Source organism: Lepisosteus platostomus, chromosome 6, assembly GCF_059453375.1.
Source record: "Lepisosteus platostomus isolate fLepPlt1 chromosome 6, fLepPlt1.hap1, whole genome shotgun sequence".
NCBI classification, from domain to species: domain Eukaryota; kingdom Metazoa; phylum Chordata; class Actinopteri; order Semionotiformes; family Lepisosteidae; genus Lepisosteus; species Lepisosteus platostomus.
This window is the reverse complement of record NC_142616.1, coordinates 40,101,041-40,123,674: the sequence shown is the minus strand read 5'-3', so window position 1 is coordinate 40,123,674 and position 22,634 is coordinate 40,101,041. Positions and strand designations below refer to the sequence as shown.

The 22,634-nt window shown below is 36.9% G+C and overlaps 1 protein-coding gene across 3 annotated transcripts in view; it reads left to right on the top strand.

Moving 5' to 3' along the window:
* Positions 1-22,392, top strand: part of shoc2 (SHOC2 leucine rich repeat scaffold protein) — a 36,826-nt gene extending 14,434 nt beyond the window's left edge. For 2 of the 3 annotated variants that reach the window (XM_088635829.1, XM_088635830.1), the window contains exons 2-9: positions 3,140-4,150; positions 6,663-6,800; positions 8,515-8,645; positions 10,769-10,957; positions 12,397-12,519; positions 14,418-14,555; positions 15,752-15,869; positions 16,155-22,392. In XM_088635829.1, the coding sequence (XP_088491955.1) occupies positions 3,454-4,150; positions 6,663-6,800; positions 8,515-8,645; positions 10,769-10,957; positions 12,397-12,519; positions 14,418-14,555; positions 15,752-15,869; positions 16,155-16,363 (1,743 nt within the window). In that variant the 5' untranslated portion in view covers positions 3,140-3,453 and the 3' untranslated portion in view covers positions 16,364-22,392. The remainder of the gene's footprint in view (positions 1-3,139; positions 4,151-6,662; positions 6,801-8,514; positions 8,646-10,768; positions 10,958-12,396; positions 12,520-14,417; positions 14,556-15,751; positions 15,870-16,154) is intronic. The other variant, XM_088635831.1, reaches the window with a different exon arrangement.
* Positions 22,393-22,634: the final 242 nt, after the last annotated feature.

Genomic DNA, 22,634 nt, shown 5'->3' with positions numbered 1-22,634 from the left:
ATGCTCATCCAACAGTGTGCTGTTAATTTATACATATAGCTTTTATTTACCCAAAACAAGATTACAGATGAAGAATCCTAATGAGTAATAATATTAATTTATTTATACTGAAATACTCCCCAACAGCTCTGCCTGGCCACAACATTCATTTATATCCATATATTCTGCAAAGACCATGCACTGTGCTGGCTAACAATTGTCCTTGTTCATGATATATATTATACAGACACTTTGAAGTCCTGTTTTAAGGACATGCATAGCAGTGCAGTATTCTGTTGCAGAGAGATTATATTTAAAAAATAAGAATCTTTGCACTTAAAAGGCAAAAGGTATAAATATCCTCACTTATGGCAGGTTACGTAATCAAGTACAATCTTGCTTAGATCTACAAAATACAAATGTTTGGTTATTTGTATAGATTGTATTTGTTTTTATGTTGTTTTTTGTTTATAAGTAATTTTGATGTTGGAGTGTTTTGACTGTGACTAAATGAATAATAACAATAACACCTTAAAGATGTTACGGAGTATTAAGGCTTCTCAGCTGCTGTTTCACCACAACCATTCTAAACATAGAGGAAAGTGATGCCTTGTTTTTCAAAGAAGAAACCAGTTGGGAGTGAATTTCTTCATCATAGTTTGATATCCGATTGCAACTCCTCTTTAAAATATACACATAAGCAATACTTGGAGGAAAGGAAAGTATACAGTAGCTACAAAAGCTTGTGCTAGAACCTTTATTGTAATTTGTCAACAAAAAGATGCTATACAGATATAGATTTGCTCAATAACTAAAGCTAAACAGAGCATCTTGAGGAATGGACATACATCTGAATTTTTTTTTTAAATGGAGGCTGATCTGAAATCTGTTTATTCACCGACCTTTACAGAGGATGTAAATGGGGGCCTGGGATCTATTGCCTAGCTGGAAAGACTTCGCTGTCTGTAGGGGGCTTTGGCTTTGAGGATTGTTACCAAAGTTTAAACTCAGCAGTATTGACCTTTTAACTGTTCTGATCTGTAGCCAAGAATATTCTTTTCAAGTAAGCTAAATGTGAGAGGGTGCAAATGACCTATTAATAGGACCAGCTGACACCTGCGCTGTTGCTAAGTGTTTTGTTTTAATGATTTTACTTTACAATTTTGATTATGTACAACCTTGTGACTGGTAGGATGGAAAAGGTATTTTGGATTCTGCTAATCATCTTTTCAGAAGTAGCGAGCAAAGATAATTCCTACCTTTTCGGAATGTCAGTATGTGGTTGGTTCTTAAGCGTTGGAAGATATATATGTTTCTTTATACTGTACTTTGTATAGTGCTACAGTCCTCATTCACAGGAGGAAACAACAAATGTGGGTCTCATTTTTGTGATCAGGTCTTATTGTATATGTGTACTATTTTTTCTGACAGTAGTAATGGGTTTCTCATCTTTGGATTTCACAGAAAATAATGGGTATGGAAATTCTGTGTATTTTTCATTGCATGCAAAAATAGAACAGTGTATTGAGAGGAAATTATAAACTATATAGTCTTTAGTTTTTTAAATAAAACACGGTCATTGTTAGTTGAAACATTATAGTGTACTACTTGAAATAGGTTTTTTTAATAAATTTTTTAAGCACTCTTGTGTGAATTGTATTCAGTAATTCAACAGAAAAGAAATATCAAGAAACTAAAAAAAAATGAAGATGCTTTAAAGATGCAGAAAATTTATATATGAATCATTTTTTTCTTTCAGCAGCTTTTATTAGAACTTTCTCAAGCATTTATTTATCTTTGAACTCTGTAGTACAGTATTCAGTATCGATAAGTCTCTTCAGATAGAGTAAGTTGTTGAAATGTCTGTTATTTTCCCTTCAGATTTCATAAACAGTTTGATAATAAATAACTGATGCCAGGTTATAAGACTGCACATGTATCCAGTTATTATTTCTTTCAAAACTCTTTATCACAGTGATGAAGTTTCCATTTATCTTAAATGCAGAACCACAAAATACCGTGATAAATGATATTTGCTTTTTACTTCTTCTGGGAAAAAAACAGAATTCCCCTGGCACAAGGATTATTATTGTGATATAAGACATCAGGAAGTGTAGACCTCAATTATGGGTTTTATTTAATAATTTTTATCCGTAGTTAAATGTAATCAGACTATTGGTAGTGTATGGTTTACTATTTTCTGAGATTTTAATTAATTCTTATATGGTGGTATCCATGCAACACCCAGTGGAAGCTGTTAAAATATGGAAATCGGGGTCACTGAGTTTATTTTGTGCTTTAAAGCCCAGTTCTGTTTGCTTTCCTCAGCTAAACCTTGAACGTTTTTTTTCCATTTGCCTTTGAAAGGAATTCATTAATACAGAGGAATTCTATTTATCAGTTTGCTGTTTGGATAGGTTGGCCATATGACAAGATGGGATTTTAAAATTACCCTTAAATTGAAAGACTTCTGATCAGTATTTCAGTATTTACATGCAGCCTTTAATCACCAATTTTAATCTAATCAAAGACAAAATACTGAATGCACCATTACAGTTTAGGGGTGTTTTTTAAAAGTCTTTCTTTACCTCCTGTGTTTTTTTTCACTGATGACATAATACCTCGATTTTGAATGATCATCTTTGCTATGATGCGGATATGCATTTGGATAATGTTTCTACTGTTAGTTTTCTTATGTAAAGAGTATGTTGTGAGATAAGTATGTGATGGGATTAACGTTAAATGCGTTTATCAAGTTTTGTGCAAATTTGTATAGCATTAGTGAAATCCCAGTTTTCTTATGGACAATGTACACATACTGTTTATAGGCATATTAATTTAATATAAATTATAATATGGACAATGTACAGTAGGATTGAGAACTATGTATTTTTTCTTAGTTATTATTGTGCCAAGTAGGAAATCACATTTGAGATAGTCTCTTGCCTCTTGTTTTAATGTACAGGTTTTTAACAGTAAAACTCAAAAGGGGGAGGCTTCCCAGCATCTCAGAAAGAACAGAACGGTGGTCGCAAGAACCATTTGCCTGATAACATAACATTGAGTGAGATTACTACAGTCTACCAGTATTTACATTTCTGACAATAGTTCATCGGGATGAAAATGATCAGTTCTTCTCTCTGTTCTTTCTGTTCTGCAGAGAATCCTGAGGATGCAAACCTGGGTGACCCTTCACAGCTGAACTTGCTTCACCCCAGACCGGGGCTCACGTGCGGTTCAATTAAGTATGTGGCAGATGGATGTCACAACAGATAAGCTGCTTTGACTCATTTGCTTTCCCCTGGAATTCTAAGAACTTTGTATCGCAGGGCTTTTGCTTTTTTATATATATATACATGTATGTATATATGAAAGACTCCATCCCTTTGTTTTCCATCTCTGTAGAGATTTACAAACAAGCATTAACAAGAGAGACCCAGGGTCCATGTGCAGCTGGGTGAAGGTGGTGCCGCTATGAGTAGTACTTTAGGAAAAGACAAGGACTCGAAAGAGAAGGACTCCAAAGGTCCTTCGGGAAAGGAAAGGGAAAAGGAGGCCAAAGCCTTGAGCAGCTTCAGTAAAGATGGCAAGGAAACTAAGACCAAAGGGAAAGATGCCAAAGAAGGAAAGAAGGACACTAGTGGGGCTCTGCCTGCGGTGGCCTTTTCTGTGGACAACACGATAAAGCGGCCAAACCCGGCACCGGGGACTCGCAAAAAATCCAGCAATGCCGAAGTGATCAAAGAGCTCAATAAGTGCCGGGAGGAGAACTCGATGCGTTTGGACCTGTCGAAGAGGTCCATACACCTTCTTCCCACGTCTATCAAGGAGTTGACGCAGTTGGCAGAACTTTACCTGTACAGTAACAAGCTTCAGAGCCTACCTGCTGAGGTGGGCTGCCTCTCGGGCCTGGTGACTCTGGCTTTGAGTGAGAACTCTCTCACCAGCTTGCCAGACTCTCTCGACAACTTGAAGAAGCTGCGCATGCTGGACCTTCGGCACAACAAACTGCGGGAGATCCCGCCGGTGGTCTACAGGCTATCTTCCCTCACCACCCTTTACCTGCGCTTTAACCGCATCACTACTGTGGAGAAGGATATAAAAAATCTGTCCAAACTCACCATGCTGAGCATCCGCGAGAACAAAATTAAGCAGCTACCTGCTGAGATAGGTAAGCTTTGCAGTCGCAGCACGAAAAATATAACAGCTTTGGTCTTCCAGTTATCTGCCCCTTATGCCCGAAAGCTGAGTGTTTAAGAAAAGTGCCCTGTCATGCTTGTGTGTTGCTGTGCTCGCACACAGAGGGCAATGAGGAGATGCAGGCAGACTCCTTCAACCTGCACGTCTGTGAGACACTTGGTTTTTAACACTTCACAGCCAGAGCCACCCCCTTCTGGAAGTTCATTGAATGGAGGAGGCCACATGGCGTATGATTAGCGCTGGTGCTGCTCAGTCAATTGGGGAGCCCTTGTCAGAGTTGATGGTGACCTGACCCAGGGGCTGGAACCCTGATCTTAGAGCTCAGCCTGCACTTGGGCAAACTCCTTTACTGGTTGAGCCTTTTGGTAGGCCCAAGTGCTGTACATGTAGTAATAAAGAAGCAGGAGAAAGAAGTACAAAATCTTTGGTAAACATCCTGGTTCATTTTATTTAATAATTAAACCAGATATAAAATGTTGACATTTATCATCACATTGGTGTTGTATATTTCATTTAGAATCATCTTTTTTTTTCTTGTTCTTTTCCCTACGTAGTTTGAAATTACCAATGGTTAATCAGCTCAGCTCGCCACAGCAGCTCTCATAGCTGGACCTGAATGGGAGAGCTAACACTGATTAAAGGAGTAAAGCAGCTGTCAGTAACAGCGCTGCACGGTTGCAGGCACATGACAAGCTAATGATATCCTGCTTATCCACCCCTGGCAGGGCTCAGCCATCCCAGGGACTTGTGGTCCCAGACTGCGAATGCCGTAGCCTAAGCTTGAACCAGCAATGTCTGTAGTAAAGGACAGCTGGGTTTCTGTACTTGTTGAGCCATGGGGGAGCGCCAAAACTGTGTTTTCATTAAATACGCTTTGTTTTTACGTAAGTTTTATTTCCCTACCTTTGAAGTGAATGCTGCCTTGTGAATTCTGTCTTTTGAAGACAGAGTGTCCATAATTCTGGTGTTTTACTTTGGTAAATACAATTTCTGAACTGATAGGCATCCATGCATAACACTGCCTAGACATTTATGCAAGACTGGCTAGCTCTCTGCTTTTTATTAAAAGGAAACAACAGTTACTACATACTGGTGTAGCTCGTTATTAGACATACCCGGAGAAGGCTCCACAGGCTTCTTCTCTTTTCAGCATGGAATAATCCTTTTACTTGTTCCGTTATTATGTACCTATACAATTAGAAATCCTCAGTTTTCTTTACATTAAAGACAGTGAACAGTGAAGACACCCTTCCAAACATGGGAAGGTAGAGGAGACAGGATTCTCCTACCCATTGACACACTCTGGGTTTTTTAGCCACGTACAGAAGGTTCGTAAGTGATTGAAGGAGAGTTACAGTATATCCTTCACTTTTTTTTTTACCACAGGCCTGCAGGTACCAGGAACATTGCAGGGGATAGGCTGGCATTGATCCATAAGAACCCTATTTGAATCCCAGCTTCCCTCCCTGGCAGTGGTAGTGACAGTGAACAAACTGTGCTGCAGCTTAGAGAGTCCTGGCCAGAATGGTTCCCAGCCTTGTCTGGGAAGAAAACCATCTCGTCTGATTTTACTAACCAAGTTCTTAATCACAGGCTAATTGATTTTGGTTGTTTAGTTTGTGAAATTAGCTTTCAGTTATTAGAAAATAAATTTGCAGGTGGTACCAGCGCTGCCCCAGTTTTTGAGTTTCAGTACTGATCTCATTCAGGTATCTGTAAGTGTGATGCCCACTTGACTGTTCATGATTGATTGATCAACTAATAAGAGCTGTTTAGTCAGAAATAATGGCCAGCAGAAGAGTGTAATGTTCTGTATATTGACTGGGGAAAAAATACCCTTGATGTTGGGTATTTTTGATGGAACTGACCAAAGAAACAAATTAAATAAAAGTTTAAATTAGCAAGCAGGTTAGTTAAGTCCTGAAATGCCAGATGACATAGTGTTCCTCCAGGGCCAAGGATTAGCACCATTGCCATAGAGCCTCTAACCTGTGAACACCTTTACTGGTTGGGCCAACTGGGAACTCCTCTGTGTCTAGTAATTTCTTGTGAATTACTATCACTGCATTTATCAGAACACAAATGCACCCGAATATCATTCTGAGTAATTCTGGCAGACAACTGAAGTATATGATTATAAGAAATTGCACTGTATTCTGAGCTTAAATCATCTTCCCGGACTCTTATTTAATATAGCATCAGAGTACAGAAAATGATTAAAGTCTCATCATCATTATCTAATGCCCCTGTAGTTTAAACTTTTCAGTAAATTGTCCAATTCCATTCAGAATTACTCCAACATAAAGGAGATTTAAATAATAAGATAAGTGGGATATGCTTGTTTGGCTGAGAATTGCTTTAAATACTTTTTAATGAACCAAGTCAAAAATAGACTGCTGCAGTGGCTTCTCTAAGGAATATTTCTAGATCTTAAATTCTTTTGTGTATGGAATAACACATTAACCTCCTTCTTGCCCTTTTAGGGGAGTTATGTAACCTCATCACACTGGACGTAGCTCACAATCAACTTGAACACCTTCCGAAAGAGATTGGAAATTGCACGCAAATCACTAACCTTGATTTACAGCACAATGAGCTTTTGGACCTTCCAGAAACAATAGGTAAGCTTGTTTTTGTAAAATTAACATGCATCAATTTGTATTTGAATGCTAAGGCGTGAAACGTCTGTTCTGTAACACAACCTAGCTCGATTTCAAATAATGACTCTTTAATGGAGTGCCTGCTACCATCTCTTGCTGTAATTTGAACTGTTTTCCTACTTTCTGTGGGTATTTTCTTTTTCTTTGAACTGTTTTTCAGTGGATGTTTTGGTAAACTGCAGTAACCTAACTGGGTGACACTGCTCTGTGCGTATCCTTTCAGTGCGGTCAGCAAGACTTTTGGAATACCTAGCAAGTTTGGGCTTTACATGTAAAGCAACATGGGGAAATACAATGTTATTTAAAATGGTTTAATATTAAGATTTGAATGCAAGAGGTGTAAAGCATTTGTAGAGCATTCAGTAATGTTTAATGTTGAAAGAGATGCACTATAAATGTAGCTTGAGGTTTTCAGGTTTAGTGGGGTTTTGTGATGAAGTGTGCATACATGACACACCCTGTACATGCTGGGCTGTTTCATAGTATAAGTCAAGGAAGATCAGGAGGTGGGAATGCCTGGAATGTAAATGCCTAAGCACCTAGCTAGTCCTTCAATCAGCTACTTTTGCAGGCTTTGAGGCTTTGGTAGAGAAGTTTTTTTTTCTGCCCCTGTATCCATTAATGAAGCAGGAGTCATGCCTTACGTTCAAAGCCACTTAATTGTTAACTGCACTTTAAAATTAGCTGCTGATAATGTCATTTTAAATGTAATTCTTAAAGCTGTCATTTTTTGGAGAAAGCGGTTCTAGTTAACACTTCATAATGTAATCTGCTGATGGATGTGTAGCACAAAACACCTTTTTTTCATGATGGGTTTATTTTTAAAGATTCACCCTTGTGGGAGCTCCACCTCATTGATATCAGCAGCACCAGCTGCCTTGTCCTCTTGCTTTCAGACCACAGAAGTCCACAACAGGAAGGACATCCTCTACTGGAAAAAATAGTCCAGTTTTCGCAGCACAGTCTTATTCAGTTATAGAGCACACTCAAAATAAGGAGGTCCCCTTGTGTGCTCCTAATCCCCTGCCTACCTGGTGTAACCGGGGAGTTCTTTACTAAAAACATGTCAATGCCCACTGATAATTGACATTTTAACCACCGGCACCTGAGCTTGCTTGCTGCTATGTGAAAAATACACCTGTTTCTCAAAGTGACAATCTAAGATTGTCATGCACTGAGAGGCTGTAAGTAAGCCACGTGCTGTAAACGAGGATTTTCTGTATTTAGACTGTATTGAAACTGAAAAAAATCTGACAAATTTTAATTTTTTTAGTTAAAAAATTAGAAAGTGGTTCTTTTTGTTCAACATTTAACCACCCCCACTGAGTTCTTTACACTGCAACTTTCCTTTTGTAACATTTTGCCTCAAAATGACATTGCAGTTTTCAAGCGTGGTTGATTTGTAAGCATGGTATAGTTTGTAAGGACGATTCAGTAGTTGTTAATTGTGTGATTGTGTAAATGGTGTTTTAGTTATTTATCAGCTGAATCTAAAGCTGCAGCACTCAGTCATGAGTTTATGGTCTTTTCTTTTTCAATTGGGGGAAAAATACATTTTTTTTTTCTTCAATCCAAATGAAAACCTATCGGTATCAGATTGGGCTTTGATCAACAACACCTTCCATCAGTTGTCATTACCAGAATATCAGATTCATTTCTCATTTTTATGTTTCAGGTAATTTGTCGAGCATAAATCGCTTGGGTCTGCGGTACAATAGGCTTTCGGCAATCCCTAAATCATTAGCAAAGTGCAGAGAACTGGAAGAGCTAAACCTTGAGAACAACAATATCTCTATGCTACCAGAGGTAAGTGGTAAATAAATTCCTTAGAAACAGAGGGGAGAAATAGAAACTCTTTTGAGAATGTGCAGGAACATGTTACACCACAAATAAATGTACAAACTGAACAGGGACCGAAATGGAACCCGAGAAAGGACTTTTGCAACTTGCAAGTATTTTTTCATGCCAAATGCTGATTATGTAATAACATTTAGTCAGCATTTGTTAAAATGTCTTAAATGTCAACCAGCTTTTAAAAGTGTTGCTTTTAAAAGGAATGCTTTTAGATAGGTGCATGCTTCCCTTCAGATAGCAATGATATTTTTTGCTTGCTGTTTTCTAACATTAAACGGTGGTGAGAATGTGTAATCATGCTTGACTTGTATTACCTGAATAACTAATAAATGAATAACAAATTGGAAGAGGTGAACCCTAAGAGGGGTAAGACTTTCACTAGGTAATGGGTTTTCTAACATGTTTAAGTAACAGTACTGTAAGTTCATGTATAAATATATGCATGTATAAGTCTGTAACTTGGGCACTACAGAAGTACTTTTGCTTTTGCTATAATGATGTGATCACTTCATCACATTCACATGTAATGAATTTCCCAGTTTTGGGATAATAAAGGTCTTCTAAATCTAATCTAATTTCAAGAGTTAGATTGGATGACCGTTTCTTGGTTTTTAATTTTAAATAGCTTTTTTGTGGGTTATATCAGTTTATAAGTAATCACATTATAAATAATCTAAGAAGCAAGCTATAAGAGGCATCTGATGTGTCATAGTATTAAAGGTATTTGTGGCACCTTTAAGATTATACTATTTTTTTCTAAAATAGTGGGTTTTAAAACCTTAGAATCCTTAACCTAAACACCACAACATTTACACAGAACCTCCTTTTTATAGACTCCTGTGACATTTAAAGGCAAACCAAGATTTTCTGTGGCTGATCAATAGGCATACATTGTTTGTCTTTAGCAGCTCTTTAAATCTGATGTTCCTCACATTAGGAAACCATCTGTATTCTGAACAATTCAAACAGCTTTTCCAAAAAGCATAAGCTGTTGCACCAAGAAAATAATTCAGGTGCGTTCAGTCAGTATTCAATTACTTCCAAGGTGGAGTATGATAAAATACTTGAGAGTTTAGTGAAGTTATGTCTACATACATAATTTTATCACTTAAGTATTTTAAATTAATTCATTTTTTTGACATTGCATCATATCTAAGTAAAAGACTGTTCTGTTGAAAATAATAATTTGTGAATTAAAGAAATAGGAGTTATACCAAAATAAAATTAAAATCAAATTATGTGTAGCAATGATAGCCCTGCATCACATTGCTTGTTAATTCAATGTTTTTTTTTAATTAAGTAATTTTTTTTGCTGGAATAGCAAGACTACAAAGAAGAGTGAAGAAGTGAAAAAGAGCTTTTTATAATAAATAAGATAAAGTAATCAGGAAACTATAGCATTTTGTCTTTCATTTTATTTTTTGAAGAGATTCTCAGAGTTTAAGGGCTTAAATCCCTGAGATGAGGTTATGAATGTACATAGTCTGTTTACGGCTAATTCATAAACATTCACAAAATATTTCCTGGATATGATATGGAACATTTTATAGAGCTGAATTTTTAATAGTAGACTGGTCCCTTTCATAACAGTCTGTGGATCCCTCAGCTACAGAGGGAACATTCATATCTAAACAACAATAATTTTCTTTTTCTAGAAAACTGACCATGCAACAATTCCCTGTGACATATGATATTATAGAGTGCACTAGAAATACTATTTAAGCACTTTTTTCTGAAACACTTTTTCTGAACCACCATCTTTTAATCTGTAGTGTGGTATTTGGACACCTTTTTTCAAAGTGCATTTGTATTTCACATTAGAATGGGTTTTGAAATTCCATTTCAGCGGTGTTAATGAAATTCTTTTCAGAGACCCCAAAAACCAACATACAAGTTGTATAATTAAGAATTTAAGAAGATTTACAAATGAGAGTTGGCCCTTTGGCCCATCTAGCCTGTATGACCATAGTTCATTCATCCAAGGATCTCATGCAGCTGTTTCTTGAAAAGCTTTTTCCTCACTCCCACAACTTTTAAATGTGCCCCTTCACTCGATTTGTCTCCACGTTCCTAAGGGTCTCCTTTCTAGTCTGATAAATCTGACGAGTTTAACGCTGGCCAGAAACTGCTTCCAGTCCTACCCTGTGGGAGGTCCCTCACAGTTCTCCACCATCTACTCCCTCAACATGGAACACAACCGTATCAACAAGATCCCTTTTGGCATCTTCTCCAGGGCCAAAGTGCTGAGTAAGCTGAACATGAAGGTAATGTACATAGCCTAACTGCAAATTTAGGCCTGGAAAAACAAAACTCGTGTTGTGGTGTTTTAAGTGAGAAAAATGAGGCACTAGTTTGGCAGTCTGTTTGTGTATTTTTTTCCTCTTCGTTTATACCAGTGAAATGGGGGTACTGCGTCTCTTTGAAGTCCTTTTTGTGAAATGAGTGAACTCAGGTGACCCTTTGCTGTCTTATCCGATCACAGCCTTGTCCATGTTGTGGTATTCATGTTCGCAACAAGCCAGGCACTGCAACTGGCAAAACCGGCAAGTTTCTGCTTTGCTGCTTTGGGATCTGAAGCAGAGTATTAATGCTAGTCCTTTGAGAGCATCCAAAATATTTGTACATTCTGAATGTAAGGTTAAGTGTTTCATTTTTCTTTTATGTAAACACTTTTATACCAGAAATCATGTAAAAGAATATATTGTGTATATATGGAAACTTTTGAGAAGAGTTTGTGCATTACATGGACAAAACTATATTTCTCTTGATTTTACTTTAAAGGTTTTATTTATTTAGCTTTTTATTCCTTTAAACATTTAATGTCTAATTCAATCCAACACAAGCTATATGTAATTGTGCTTTGCAGTAAAGTTGCTATGATGACATTAATCAACAAAGGTGATTATGGAGAAAGAGATCTGGTTTGAAGTGGCTTGTGCTCAATTTTGCATAGGTTAAATAAAAAGGCAAATGACTGAAATTGTAAAGTAGCTTGAGATCCACAATGTTTTTTTTCTATTTTCCAGAGTTTTTCTTTCTGAAACTATGACGTTGCATTTTTAAATAAATCTATAAGAGTTCACTTCTGTTGGCGAGTATTTTTTATAGTATGGGAGTTTTGTTATGTAAGTTTTATAGTAAGTTTTGTTATGATGGGAGTGTCACCCAGCTTTTGTTCTAAAAAGAACTGGAGAATTGTAGAATATTACTCTTAATTTTCACCAATCCAGTTCATCCTGCAAGCCTTAGGGCTCTTTTCCATTCCATCAGATGGGATTTGGGCTGGAACTGCCTGGAGAGATTAATCTAGCACTGGGAGGATTACATTTTCAAATCCAGATCTGCTTCGCTTTGCTAAATCCAATCCAAACCAAAACATGTCACTACAAGAGCAGAATACAGAATTCCATCCATCTATCCACCCATCCATTTTCTAACCACTTTATCCAGTACAGGATAGAGGGGAAGAGTGTCCTGGCAAGTCATTACAAAATTGTTTTGTGAAAGGATGTTAAGTTGATTTTCACATTCAGGAAAATCTGAAGGGTTTTAATGGGATCCTAGTTTGAGAAAATTTGTTCCTGTTAATCAGGCTATAGCAGTGGTTCAGTTTAATTTTCATGACCTTCATTTTTTAGAGGAAATAAAAAAGAGTGCACAAAAAAGTGTTTTTGTCTGTTTATTTATTTAATTAATTATTTAGGACAATCAGCTAACATCTCTTCCACTGGACTTTGGAACCTGGACCAGTATGGTTGAGCTGAACCTGGCCACTAACCAGCTGACAAAGATTCCGGAGGATGTGTGTGGTCTTGTCTCTCTTGAGGTAGGCTTTCCCAGATCTGGCATCTCAGGATACACAGCTTCTTTTATTAATGTTTGTTGAGAAAATGCTTATAGTCGATGTTTGTGGAACTCCTTGAACTAATCATGGTCGTGAATTGACAAATTAACATTTTAAGCTGTGTAGGAGTTTCAGTCAACAGTTAGCATTTCTCTGAGCTAATCACAGGAGGGAAGTCCTTGAACTGAATTAGAGCATTACACAAATGAATACAAAGAAAAGCTTTCTTATGTTGCAGATTAGATTGCTTTCTTAGCATTTGTATCCCATTTTTTGAGTTACCCATGCCAAAAGTTGATTGAATTAACGTTTTTATGCAACAAAATCATTAAATTTTAAGTCTACCATTTGTTTAAATGTCTTATTTTACTTGAACTTAGTACTACCTCTAAGAACACAAGACAGGTAACTATTGAGGAGAGGCCACTTGACTCATTAAGCTTGCTTGGTGTCAGTGAAGTCTAGGAATTTTTCTGTACTTGTTTTTTGCATTGTATACAATCAGAGTTTACCCATCACGTCAGAGTATCCACTTAAGGATGAATATAAATAAAATAAGAGGCCTTAGAATTTTTATAATTATTAATCATAATTGCTTACGTAGTGCTGTGGACACTCCACTCAAAAACGCTTTACAGGTAATGGGAACTCTCCACCACCACCAATGTGCAGCATCCACCTGGATGATGCGATGGCAGCCATAGTGCGCCAGAACGCTCACCACACATCAGCTATCACTGGGGAGGAGAGCAGAGTGGTATAGAGGGAAACAATGGGAAATTTGTCCAGGACACCCGGCTTGCACCCCTTCTCTTTTCGAGAAACACCCTGGGATTTTTAAGGACCACTGTGTCAGGACCTCGGTTTTACGTTTCATCCGAAGGGTGGTGCCTTTTTACAGTATAGTGTCCCCTGTAACTATTGTATATATACCTTAGTTTTTTTCAGGTCTCCCATCCAGGTTTTGACCAGGCTCACTCCTGCTTAGCTTCAGTGGGTTGACAGATGTGAGATGAAGAGTGATAATAATAATTAATTAATAATTAATTGCTTACACTTATATAGCGCTTTTTCTGGACAATCCACTCAAAGCGCTTTACAGGTAATGGGGACTCCCCTCCGCCACCACCAATGTGCAGCATCCACCTGGATGATGCGACGGCAGCCATAATGCGCCAGAACGCTCACCACACATCAGCTATCAGTGGGGAGGAGAGCAGAGTAATGAAGCCAATTCACAGAGGGGGATTGTTAGGAGGCCATGATTGATAACAGCCGATGGGGAAATTTGGCCAGGATGCCGGGGTTACACCCCTACTCTTTTCGAGAAACACCCTGGGATTTTTAATGACCACAGAGAGTCAGGACCTCGGTTTTATGTCTCATCCGAAGGACGGCGCCTGTTTACAGTATAGTGTCCCCGTCACTACACTGGGGTATTAGGACCCACATGAGCCGCAGGGTGAGCGCCCCCTGCTGGCCCCCCTAACACCTCTTCCAGCAGCAACCTTAGTTTTTCCCAGGAGGTCTCCCATCCAGGTACTGACCAGGCTCACACCTGCTTAGCTTCAGTGGGTTGCCAGTTGTGAGTTGCAGGGTGATACGCCTGCTGGCTGTGACATAGCTTTATGCATCATTAATTTTTTTGTTTATAGGCATTTTTAAGTAAAATATTTTTAAACAGATTTTAATGAGATACTGAAATGTCAAACCATTTCTGTTATTTTAAAATGAGCCCCATTTTAAATGACATGGTTAAAACCTAGGTTTGTCTCAAATAATGTGTTGGAAGTTTTCATCGAGGCATTTAAGCAGTGATATGAATTTGACTTTCTATGCATGAAGAGGAGAAACAGATTAAAAAATCTTTTTTCTTGTAGGGACTGATCTTGTCGAACAATCTTCTGAAAAAGCTGCCCCATGGTATAGGTCAACTGCGGAAACTGCGAGAGCTAGATTTGGAGGAAAACAAGCTGGAATCCCTCCCTAATGAAATTGCCTACCTGAAAGATTTACAAGTAAGGTTACCTGGGATGATCTTCCTCTTCTGAAGGGTGGTGTGTACAAGTGAAATGCATTAACTTTTATGGCACTAAACACATACCAGTGTTTTTTGTATGTCTGTTGTTTTTTTTAACACTGTAAATCTTTTAAATTGCTCCTACCATCTTTTCTTACTCTTTTTTTTTAAACCAGATCTTATGATTTTGTCATTTTAAACCACACATTAGAACTATTTTTTTTGACACCACTTTCACAATCTCAAGCAAACTCCAGTGTTACCTTAAACACCCGATCATAATGACAATCCTGCACATTGTGCAAAAGAGCAAAAATAGTCTATTTGAAACCGTATTTGCGGAGTTGTTAAGGGTAACAGTTTATGAAACTTCATAATTAGTGGTATCATGTGGAAGTTTGAGATCATCCTTGTGAGCAGCAGCTATGTATTTCATTGCTAAGTGTTATTAAAAGGTGTCATATTAAAATGAAAGATACTTTAGATTAATCTGTGGATATGAATGTATTTTAATTTTTATTTGATAAACAGATTATCTGCAATAACAGATTAATGCAATTACAGAAAAATTACAATTCTTTGGTGTGCATTTTTCTAAAAAGAATTGCAGATAGTTTGTTATACCTCCAGTTGTCTCAGCATTGTAATCTGGTTTATGTCTCAACTCGCAACTAAGATTCCCTGCACATGTGGGAGAATGAGGTAGTGTAAGCAGATTCCTCTGACTTGCCTGCCTTCAAGCTACTCGTTTTTGAATTGAGTAGCAGGCAATATAGCAATGTACTGAACATTCAGGCGCTGATTGGAAGAGAAACATCCCTCACCACCAGCACTGCATGTCTGCATGCGCCTGGGAGGCACAGAAGACTCAGTGTCACTTAAATCCCAGCCAGTTAATCCCACTCCTGCTTGAGGCATCCCAGTCACAGTTGGCTAGTGACATGACCCGTGTTCAAAGCCATGTTCACAGAGTTATGCCTGCACTCAGGCAAGCAACTTAAATGTTTGGGCCACTCGGGAGGCCATCAATAGCATGTTTTAACACAGTACTGATTGACATAAAAATCTGTAATCTGGTAACAAATGTGAACAGTAGCATAAGCTCTCAAATAATTAGACGAATCTTGCTTTTTTAATTCAGCTTTTAATAGTTGAGTTTAAGTTGGGAATGGACTGTTCTCTTTATTTTTGCAGAAACTGGTATTGACTAATAATCAGCTGACCACTTTGCCCAGAGGGATCGGTCATCTTACCAACCTGACTCACCTAGGACTGGGAGAGAACCTCTTGCAGCACCTCCCTGAAGAGATCGGTAAAAGACTCACACTGTATTGCTGAAGTTCTTTGTTATGTTTACCGTATGAAACTGGCAGGAAGGGTAGTGTGGCATTTGAAGTAATGACTCTATTCGGCATTTAGAACACGTGAAAAAAACTGGAATGATAAGTTCTGTCATATCTAGGTGTATGTGCACACAATGCATTTGCTTGAGTATGTAGTTTCCACTTTTACTCTCTCAATAGTGTTATTCTAGAGTTATTCCATGTTAGAGTACCCTTAACAGCTTATGAGACTGTATTTGTATTGCTTTCTGCAGGTACACTGGAGAATCTTGAGGAGCTGTATCTGAATGATAACCCCAACCTTCACAGCCTTCCCTTTGAACTGGCTCTGTGCAGCAAGCTGTCAATCATGAGCATTGAGAACTGTCCTCTCAGCCATCTGCCACCTCAGATTGTTGCCGGGGGACCCTCCTTCATTATTCAGTTCCTGAAGATGCAGGGCCCTTACCGGGCCATGGTCTGAAAACCCAATCCTATGTCATACACTGTAAAAAAAGATAAAGAAATGCATTATTGTTGTCATGAATATATCTGAGAAAAAGGCAATTTTAATAAGACTGCATTACATGTTTCTGCTAATAGAGGAATCATAGCCATTTAGATTTTTTTTGGGGTTTTTTAAATCATGTAAAAAGGAAAATTGTTTGTCTAGGCTTTCATTGCCAGAATTGATAAATGTATATTAAATTACTAGCTGCTGAATGGCAGTTCTCTTTCAATTTAAAAGTATATTGCCAACAAAGTTGCAGTAATTAAGTTTAATGGATTACAGATGGTAATTATAAGTACAAAAATATAATTGTGCAAAAAATTTTCATTTTTAGTGACTTTTTAAATTTTTTTTTTTGGGGGGGGGGGCTTCTAACTGCTGCCATAATCCTGTTTTATTTTTGTCCCCTGACTAATTTTAAGAATTGTCTTTTATGATGCAGATTATCTTATGAAACAGACATGCATGATTTCAAATTCAGTGCCTATCAATCAAGGAAGAAGAACAGCTACTTTAAGTTGAGAAAGCCTTGATCCTAACATTAGCTATATTTTTCCCTTTAAAATCCACCCACTGGTTTTGTTACTTCACTGTGTGTTTTTTTAAGTTTAATTTTTCACATTTTACTTTAGAAGTGTAGTATTGTAAAATGCTGTCTCCTAAAACAGTTTCTGTTTTAGAAATATGCAAGAAACAAACTTGCAACGATACAGTAAATCTCCTATATATGGTAACACTTTACAGTAAGTGACTGTGATTACTTCATGATGAATAAACAAAATATGAATAACTTACAGATATATTGTGACTTCGTGTGCATTTCATATTAACTCAGTAAGAAATACTTCATATTTAATTACATTAAAAATACAAACACCTATCGTAGAGTGTTACCATATCAATACTAAAACAATCATTGTATTTTTATTAATCAGAAAATCAGTTCTCTAAAAAGCTACAGCTCTCTTCTCATCCCTTCTGAAACCTGTTTCAATGGTTAGCAGGAGTACCATTCAATTGTCATATTAAAGTTGCAGTGAGATGGTTAGGAAATTTTATTCTTCTTCCTGAAGTGAAACATCAGGAAAATAACAGTATCACACATGGGGATGGGGGGAAGGAGATGAAAGGTGGTGGGATTTAAAAGACCAACAACCGTTATTTGACATCAGTGTATATATCCTTATGCAGTGCTTGAATTTTGTTTTTATGTCTATCCTTTGGCTAGATCTTAATAGTTTGGCGATGATTTTGTCATTATAACCAGGTGGAATTGAACATATCAAGCATAGCTAAAGATCACCACAAGGAATTTAATCACATAGTTCCTTAATCTTTCTTAAATTATGCCAAATACCTTTTATATATATATATCTGTAAGGTTATGGCCTTCCCAGAGCAACAGTATAATAAATTCTTTAATGTTTAATTTAAATTTCCTTTTAAAGGCTACCATTTTGTTTTGGAATCCTGTGCTTTTGAACACTTTTATGTTTCTGCATCACCAGATCTGAAAGCTTAGGTGTATTGAGCAATGCCGTCTTAACACTGTCCCATTATGCTGCTGTTTTGTGCACTTTTTATAGTACTGGCATAATTGAATAGGTCATATCTGATTCATTTACATTTTCTTTGTAACATTTAGACATTAAATGGGGGCATTTGTTTTTCTTAACATGGGGTGTATTTTGAGTAAGATTTTATACAAAACGTTTTTGCTTTTTTTATAATGGAATCTTGTCAGATCTGCGTTTCGTTAAATCTCGCTGAACTCCATACACTTAAACTCAAAAAGGGTCTGGTTATGTTTATTCACAATTCTTAAAATACCCATATCATGCAGTTGACAGTAGAAGGAATTACAGTTTATGTAAGGTATTTTCAGTCAAATTTGCTATCTTTTAATTCAGAAGCCAAAATAGTTTTTTTTAACAGTTAAGCATTTTCATGATTAGTATTAAAACACCGTGGTTGTGCATGAAAATCCCATCTTAGGTTACCAAACAAAGCTCTCTTGTTTTTGTAAAAATGTAATGTGGCCACGAGTGCCACAGTCCTTCATTGCTTTGTATTTAATTTTTTTCAATGCCTGCTTATGGTGGCAGCTTAAGATGGATTTTCATGTGGCTGGTCACAAAATGGTTTACATCATGCACTTCATCTTTAGAGGTCATGTGTAGCAAGGTGAGAGCACACCCCTTTTTGGTATGGAACAATTAATTGCTGCTTTATTCTACCAGCCAGAATTCATTGCTGCTCTATGAACTCTTGAACATATGCTGTAAAAGGTGAAGGGAAATACACAGACTATTGTGAAGTCTGAAATAAGACCATTGTCAGTGTCAGTGGTTCTTACAGATCAAATTATTTGGACCTTCAACATTAAAAAGGTGCATATTCAAGTCTAAAATAGTTCTAAACACAAAATCTAAAACAGATCCTTCTCCATACATGCTTAACAAAACCTCGAAGCAGTACAATCCTGGTTTTAAGTAAAAGCTGTAAAAGGTACAGATGCAAATACTTCAAAGCAGATGGGCATAAATATAGCACATCTGTATAATGAAATAAAATCAATTTCGTTATCTTATTCACTGCATATTAATGTGCCATTAAAAAAAACAGAAGTACTACGTAGCAAATTAAACCAGGGTAATAAAAGTGGAACTAGATAAGACTTTGTGCTATAAAGCTCAGAACGCTTTTCTTAAAATCCAGGAATGTAGCTCTAGGCATGCTTATAGAGTCTAATTAGTCCGATGCTCTTTCTGCTGTGAGCAGTTACTTTGTTATATCTGCTGTTTTATTTTTATTTTGCCAAGTTGTATTTTTTTCTGGTGGATACAAAATTAAGTGACCCAGTGCGTTTTTTTTAAATATTTACTGATGTTTTGTTATAGCAGTCATATATTGATATTGTGTGCATTAAGGTCATCTTTTTTGGATTTTTTGACTGTTTTTACAGATGTCTTGTGAATCTCTTGCCTTGCAATCTTGTACATAAAACAAGCATGTTCATTTTATTTCTAATCATAGTGTTGCAGGGAGGGGGTGTAAAAGTGAAAACTTGATATTTAGCACCTCAAGATGTCTGATGATATTCTAGTGCATCTAAAAGTCTATCAAAAGCATTGTGCAGCAGTGCCTAACCTTGCCTAATCTTTTTTCAGCCTTAAAAGGTAAATCATTTCATGTTCTCTATAGTTTCCTGATCACCTTTTATTAATTTGTTAGCTTTTGATTAGCACATTATTCATTTTCTTGTATTTTGAATACAATGTCATACAGTGAATAAGTACTATGTTTGCCACTTTTTTTAATGACCATTTACTCTTGAGTTACTGAAATAAGCCTGAGCAATAGGCTGCCTTACAAAATTAGATACGATATGAGTGACTTAACTTTACCTGTGCTTGCCTGCCCACACTGCTAATTTTTGTTCAGTAGATCGGTTTCTTTAGCAAGCTTGAAAGAAAATGGAGAACTTTCATTGATCAGGATTTGTAAGGAATTGGAGAAGAAAAATAATAGATGCTTTGCAGTGAAATGTTTGAATCGGCTAAGACCAGAACCAGGTTCCTCACTGATGCCTTTGTCTGCTTGTCAGTGGCCGTGCACAGCAGACGTCAACAAAGCCATGCTGCCGTCTCTTGTTTTGAATACTGGTAAATAAAAAACGTTTCCTGTATTATAGTGGCAATGGTATGTAAAGGATTTTTTCTTCAAAATTTAATTCTCATTGAGTCTAAAGTAGCTGAAGACACTTTTGGTCACTGTAGGCTGAATTCTGATTCGTACTGTAGTAACACATGGATTTTCCAGAAAATACAATGATAAGACTACCTCTTTCTGAATCTGCAAAGTTGGCAGGTACACCATTTCCTCCATCTGAGATATTGACAGTTGCAAATGTATTAAGGGGCGTTAAGAGTGTATCTGTGTATGTGTTCTCGGCCAACAGTAGACATGGCCAGAGCTCATTAAACCTGACAAGTGAGGGATGCATCATGCCATGTGAAGGATTCCTGTCCACCACAATGCATCAATGTGGAAACATTGCACTGATCTATAGTAAGGTCCATAATCAATTACAAATGTCATCCACATAGCAGCTCCGAAGTTAAAAAAGCTGCATAGCACTGGGTACAGAGCATACGTAGGGTGTGGAGCCTCATTCAGGCTTGTTTATCCCTTCTCACCACTGACGCCTTGGATTGAGCCCTACACCTGTCCCTCTGAACGCCCGCTGTTCTAGGAATGACAACCATTCTGCTCTCCTTTTTGAGGATTTGCATTGCTTGCAGCCCACTTTTTGTGCAGGAGCCCGTTCTGGCTGATTCTTTTCTTCTCCTGAAGGAGACCACAGTTAAACTTCAATTTATCATCTACAGATAAACAGGCACTTAGATGACATTTTGCATGGACAAGATATTTCATTTTATAGAAACAACCAGAATCTCTCTCAATGACCTTTGTACATATTTAAGACAATACCAGTCTGGACTTGGCAAACTTCAACTATTAGAATAGACTTTAACCTGAGCAATAAAACATGATTTAAGAGAAGAGAAAGGCAAGTGGTTTTACTTTAAGGACATGGAAAAAATCTTGGAGGATTAGGATGGTATAAGGGTAAATAAACAGTGAGGGGCACAATTCTGGCATTGACTTTGTTGTGGTTTGCTTCTTAATACTGTACATAATACAAGCTTTTTATTGCATACAGGGAAATACATTTTAAGTACATTAAAAGACACCAATGTTTACTTAATTGTTAGTCAAAAATCATTTTTAGTTTTTTTTCCCCCCATCATATACTGAAAGATTGATGCACCTACTACTAGGTTGATAGCCCTACTACTTTTCCTTGCCTGTTTTTGGCACTGCTAAATATAACTTTTTGCAAATGAATGCTCATGTTCTGTATGTACATATGTTTTGAACTGTAATAAATCTATATACATTTACAAAAAAGTAATGTGATATATTGTATTGTGTAGCAATGTTTGCTTTACCTAACAGTAATGCAAAATGAATGCGGTTTGTCACATATCAAACTTGTTGCCTCCTTGAGAAAGAAATTACTTTCCTTTTTAAATGTTTTTGTCTGATTGCTGTATTTTTTTTGAGGGGGGTATATATATATATCATCTATTTGTACAAAAGCAGCTTTTATGAGGGGGCTGTTTTACAATATGAGTAGTTTGCAATGATTTGCACATGCTGAACACATCATGGCACAATCTAAAACTTCTGATATTAAAAGGCGCTGGGTTACTTTTTTTTCTGCCAGACTTTATACTATTGTCCTGGACCACATCTGAGTCCTATGAAACAAAATAAGTACTTTTGTACATTTTATTCTTCCCTTGACCTGAATTACATATGTAGTAGATATCCAGCTGGTATTTAAATAATAAATACTAATTGGACATGTTCAGGTCAGGCAGTTCTTCCCACCCCTTACAAAGCCTGGGATACATTTTCTTTCCTTTTATCAATGGAACTGGTTGTACACAACTTGTTTGTGACATCGCAGTACTGTATTGGACATTGAACTGCAGTGGGACTTCAGGTGGTTCAGTCCTTGGCATTTGATTTTTTTCAGTTTTGTTTTTACATAGTGCCGTGCCTTTTAATCTTAATGCTCCTAGACCTGGGCTGATATTGAATTATTACTTAATTATTTTTTCTTGCAGCTACATGCCATGGTCATTAAGTGGTGATGTCATTAGTGTAAACTTAAAAACAAAAAAAATATCATTTTGAATTTCTGCTGTTTGTATCTTTGTCATGCCTGCACAATGCTTTTTATTTTAAAGATGAATCCCACTTTGATATGTGTGGAAAAGCTCTGGAAATGTATAACTGTACTTTTAATCCAATTAATTGTAATGTTCAGTTTATGTTACTTCAATATAAAAAGACGATTGCCTTGTCTTTTTTATTTTATAAGTCATGTTGTATTGATGCATTCATTATAAAAAAAGTATATTTGTACACATGGGGCTATTGAGTCATTGAACACGATTCATACACAAACCTTTAACACATTCAATTGCATAATATACATAATTAATAGGACATTTACTTGTAGTTTATTATAATCACATAAATCACTTTGTCACACCAGCAATACGGTCACTCCAAGCACCACAAAAATGATCCTACCTCCTTCAAAATGTGAAAGCCACTGCTTTTCTTAATATTCTTGTTAGTAAGAAGACAAAGCGGAGAATGGCTT